We start from the raw sequence: 3,641 nt of genomic DNA, 5'->3' as shown, positions 1-3,641 counted from the left end.
TCACTACGAGCCCTGGTTCTGTGAAGCTCTTTGCTTTATTATTTATCTGTTGAAGGTGGACCCGCATCTATCTGCTGCTAGCCTTGTGACTTCCAAAACGCCTCACTTATTACCAACTGATGACGTTGTCTTTTACAGTAGAGAAAGCACAATATGTGTAGCAATGACAGGGACAAATAGCACAAGGTTTCTGCAGTGAAAGAAGGACCAGGCTCTCCTTTCTTTATTTTTCCCCATGAAGTTTATTTTGTCAATCACTTAAATAAATATATATCTGACATTGAACAGGAATCGTTAGTTAAAAATAATTTCTAACACAAATTCCCACAGTTACCACAATATTTTTAAGGTGTGTTATTGAACAGCACTTTTAAGACACGGGTTTTTCTTTTGGTTTAAACGTAACAACTGGTAACAGTTCAAGAAAGAAGGAAACTGGGGTCAGAGTGGAGCTGACATCCCTCAAACAAAAGCAAAGCTGTAACACGTGTGCACACATGAAAATGGTTATTTTCTCTTTCCAAATACTCATCTTGCATCCTCTGTGTTGTTGATATGTCACAAGGTGGATGCTAGCCCTGCTGCTCCCTCAGCCTGAAAGTTGGTCTACAGCTTCACTATGCTGTACAGCAGATGGCAATAGAGGACCGCTGTGTAGCAGAAGCAAACCTTTGCAAAAGAAGTTTTCTGTCCTTACTGATTTGGAGTGTGATTAAAAGTGAGAACGTAGAAATACAGCTTTGAGAAGTTTGAGGATGCAGAGATGAAAAACGCTGGACAAACTGTGAATGATGATGGTAAACATACATTACATACAAACTAAAGAGAAGGCTTATGCATTCGTTAGCCACCCTCTGAAGTCTGCAAAGTTTCCCATGCAAAGCTATGGGAGGGAAGGGAGCTGCAAACCTCCCATCCACTGTTCAAGAAGTTCTGCATTCCAGCATCTTCCGGAAGCTTTTCCGAAAGCTGTCATCCAGGAAAGCATACAAGAAAGGATTCAAGCATGAATTGGCATAGCTTAGGCTGGTGATGAAGTAGGAGATACCAATGACCATGGAGGTCTGGGGCAAGTCAGTGGTCAAAGCCACGATGGTGGCCAGGTGGAAGGGGGTCCAGCAGAAGAGACACACAGCCAGGACGATGAAGACCATGATGGTGACTTTCTTTTTGGCTTTGTCCAGAGCTCTGGCGTTAGAGTTCAAGTGCATGTTCCTCAGCTTGTAGAGCATCATAGTGTAGAGGATGCAGATAGTAGACACTGGAATGGCAAAGCCAAGGATGAGGGTATAGATCCTGCTGGCCTTGAACCAAAACCTTTCAGGCTTGGGGAAATTTAGACCGCAACTCTTGATCTTCAGGTCATCTATGTATACATTGGCAAAGATGATGAAAGGGAGAACTATGATGGTGACTAGGATCCAGATGCACAAGCTGACGATCCTGGCTGCTCGGTACGTACGGTGCGGCATCCTCTTGGACCTGACTGTAGCCAGCACTACCAGGTACCTGTCTATGCTCATCACTGTTAAGAAATAAATGCTGGAGAAGATGTTGTAGTGGTCTATGGACAAGATGACCTTGCAGAGGACTTCTCCAAAGGGCCAATAGTGGAGGAGGTGTTCAGCGATATTAATGGGCAAGACAAGTGTGAACAAGTCATCGGCTATAGCAAGGTTCAGAATGAACATGTTTGTCACAGTTTTCATCTTGGGAGCCTTGAGGATCACGTAGATGACGGCAGTGTTGCCTGTGAGCCCAACAGCACAGATTACAGAGTAAATCACAGGGAGGACAACATAGAAATCAGCTGATTGCTCTTGGAAGGTGAAGTTGAACATCATATCGCTGTCCAGGTAGGAGCTGTTGGCTGCATTGCTGCAGGTGCCGTTCAAACTGTCCCACAGAGAGCTGTTCCCCATGCCTGCTGGTCACAGGCTGCCCTCTGGCGTCCAAGGCTTCATGAAGAAAGCAAATGAGAATTGTATCCTCCTGTGCAAGTGGAACAGCTCTCAGAGCATCCTTTTCTCTGCTGGAGAGGTGCAGTTCAGCTGTTTGCAGTCCTCAGGGCTGGCAGCAACAAGGAGGGCAGGGGAAGCTTTGTGCCTGGGCGGCTTTCCTCCTCTCCTGGAGGATGTGAGGGATGGCTGTTTCACTTGCACAGTGCTTGCTTTTCCATATCAGAGCAGGAGCATTGCTGTGTTTAATTAGTGCCTCTCTTTAGACTGGGGACTTCAAGCTCATTTCAGCAGCTGAGATTGCATGGACGATAACATTTATGACACAGCTATTCTCCTCTCAGGGTGCCCTAGCAGAAGAAAGAAGGGGGAAAAAGAAAGTTAAAGGAGTATTTCCAAAACTAAGTTAAAGAGGCTTAACTCACATTTAAAGTAAGTTTATTTCTTAACCGAGGTGGGTTATGATCTCACTCACTACGAAGAGCATCCACTTGTGGCAGCATGCAAAAGTTGGCACAGACAGACAAACCGACGAATCCCAAGTTGAGGATTAGCCAGCCAAAAAAAAAGGGGGGAGCACCATGAAAGCAGATCCACTTTAAAGTCAAGGAAAGAATCTCCCTATCTGCTTACAGCTTTCTGGCTGCTACCGCCTGACCCACGCTCCCAGAAATTCCTCTGCAAGGAAGGGAACAAAAAACCCCGACCCCCTGTGCAGATCAAAGATTTGGCAGCTGGTCCCCGGGCTGTGCCGAGAATTGCCTTGCTCTGCTTGCAGTTTGTCGCTCAGCCATACGGTGAGCAGGAACAGCATGGGGACAGAGGGCTGCGGTGTCCCTTACCTGGTGTGCAGCTCTGCTGCTCCTCCGGCACCGCTGCTCCGTGTAGCTCAGCCTTGGCTCGCCGATCCCAGCTGGAGGAGGGTCCCCGGGATGCTGACGTTACCCATCTTTGAGATCATAGCAACATGGTGGCCGTGTGTGCATGGCACGGCTGAGCAATTAGCACTCCTTCCCATCGGGGGGAAGAAAAGTTCTGTGTGTGCTGGGCTATTTAAATAGGAAATGAGGCAGATGCTGGTGAGCAGCTGGTGCAGCAGGGCTGCTCTCTTCAGGAATGAGGTGCACAGGCAGCACCCAGGGCTGTCAGGCTGTGGCTGTTTGAGCAGGGGATGTGTGAAGCGGCAGAGGGGGGGAGCTGGAATATCCCAATAGGGAGCACTGGCTGTTTTTAACAAGGAAAGATGCACAGATGTGTGAGAGGGGAAGGGAGTGGGAGTGGGAGGAGGGAACTCAACATTACGGAGCTGGTAATGAAAAAATAAACAGCCATACCTTGCAAGAGCGCTGCTGCTTCCAGCTGAGCTCCTGGTCCAGCTTTTGGAAACACAGCTTAATCTTGGGATGTGCTTGAGGAGCTGCAGAAGTGCTGTAAAGAAACAAACCCCAGGTTGAATAACGAAGTCAGCAACAGCATATGATCACTTTTATTTTCATGTGAATGTAGGAAGGAAGCCAAAGGTCATCCTCTTTCTTCTTTAGTCTTTTAAATGCAGCACCCAGCTGGAGGCTGCCTGACCTTTGATTTAATAGCAGAGGAGAGGCATCCATCCATCAGCACTCTGCTGCCAGTGTGCAGCACCAAGTGGGTCAGCGTATTGGAATGAGCCATGCTGTTAAGAGC

The 3,641-nt window shown here is 47.6% G+C and overlaps 1 protein-coding gene across 1 annotated transcript; it reads right to left on the bottom strand.

Moving 5' to 3' along the window:
- Positions 1-358: 358 nt before the first annotated feature.
- Positions 359-1,995, bottom strand: NPBWR2 (neuropeptides B and W receptor 2). The gene has a single exon (XM_085241668.1). It carries the CDS (start codon positions 1,920-1,922, stop codon positions 924-926), a length of 999 nt encoding a protein of 332 aa, XP_085097794.1. The 5' UTR covers positions 1,923-1,995; the 3' UTR covers positions 359-923.
- Positions 1,996-3,641: the final 1,646 nt, after the last annotated feature.

The sequence above is a fragment of the Meleagris gallopavo genome, chromosome 22 (genome assembly GCF_905368555.1).
Source record: "Meleagris gallopavo chromosome 22, MGAL_WU_HG_1.1, whole genome shotgun sequence".
NCBI classification, from domain to species: domain Eukaryota; kingdom Metazoa; phylum Chordata; class Aves; order Galliformes; family Phasianidae; genus Meleagris; species Meleagris gallopavo.
This window is presented reverse-complemented; position numbering and strand designations above follow the sequence as displayed.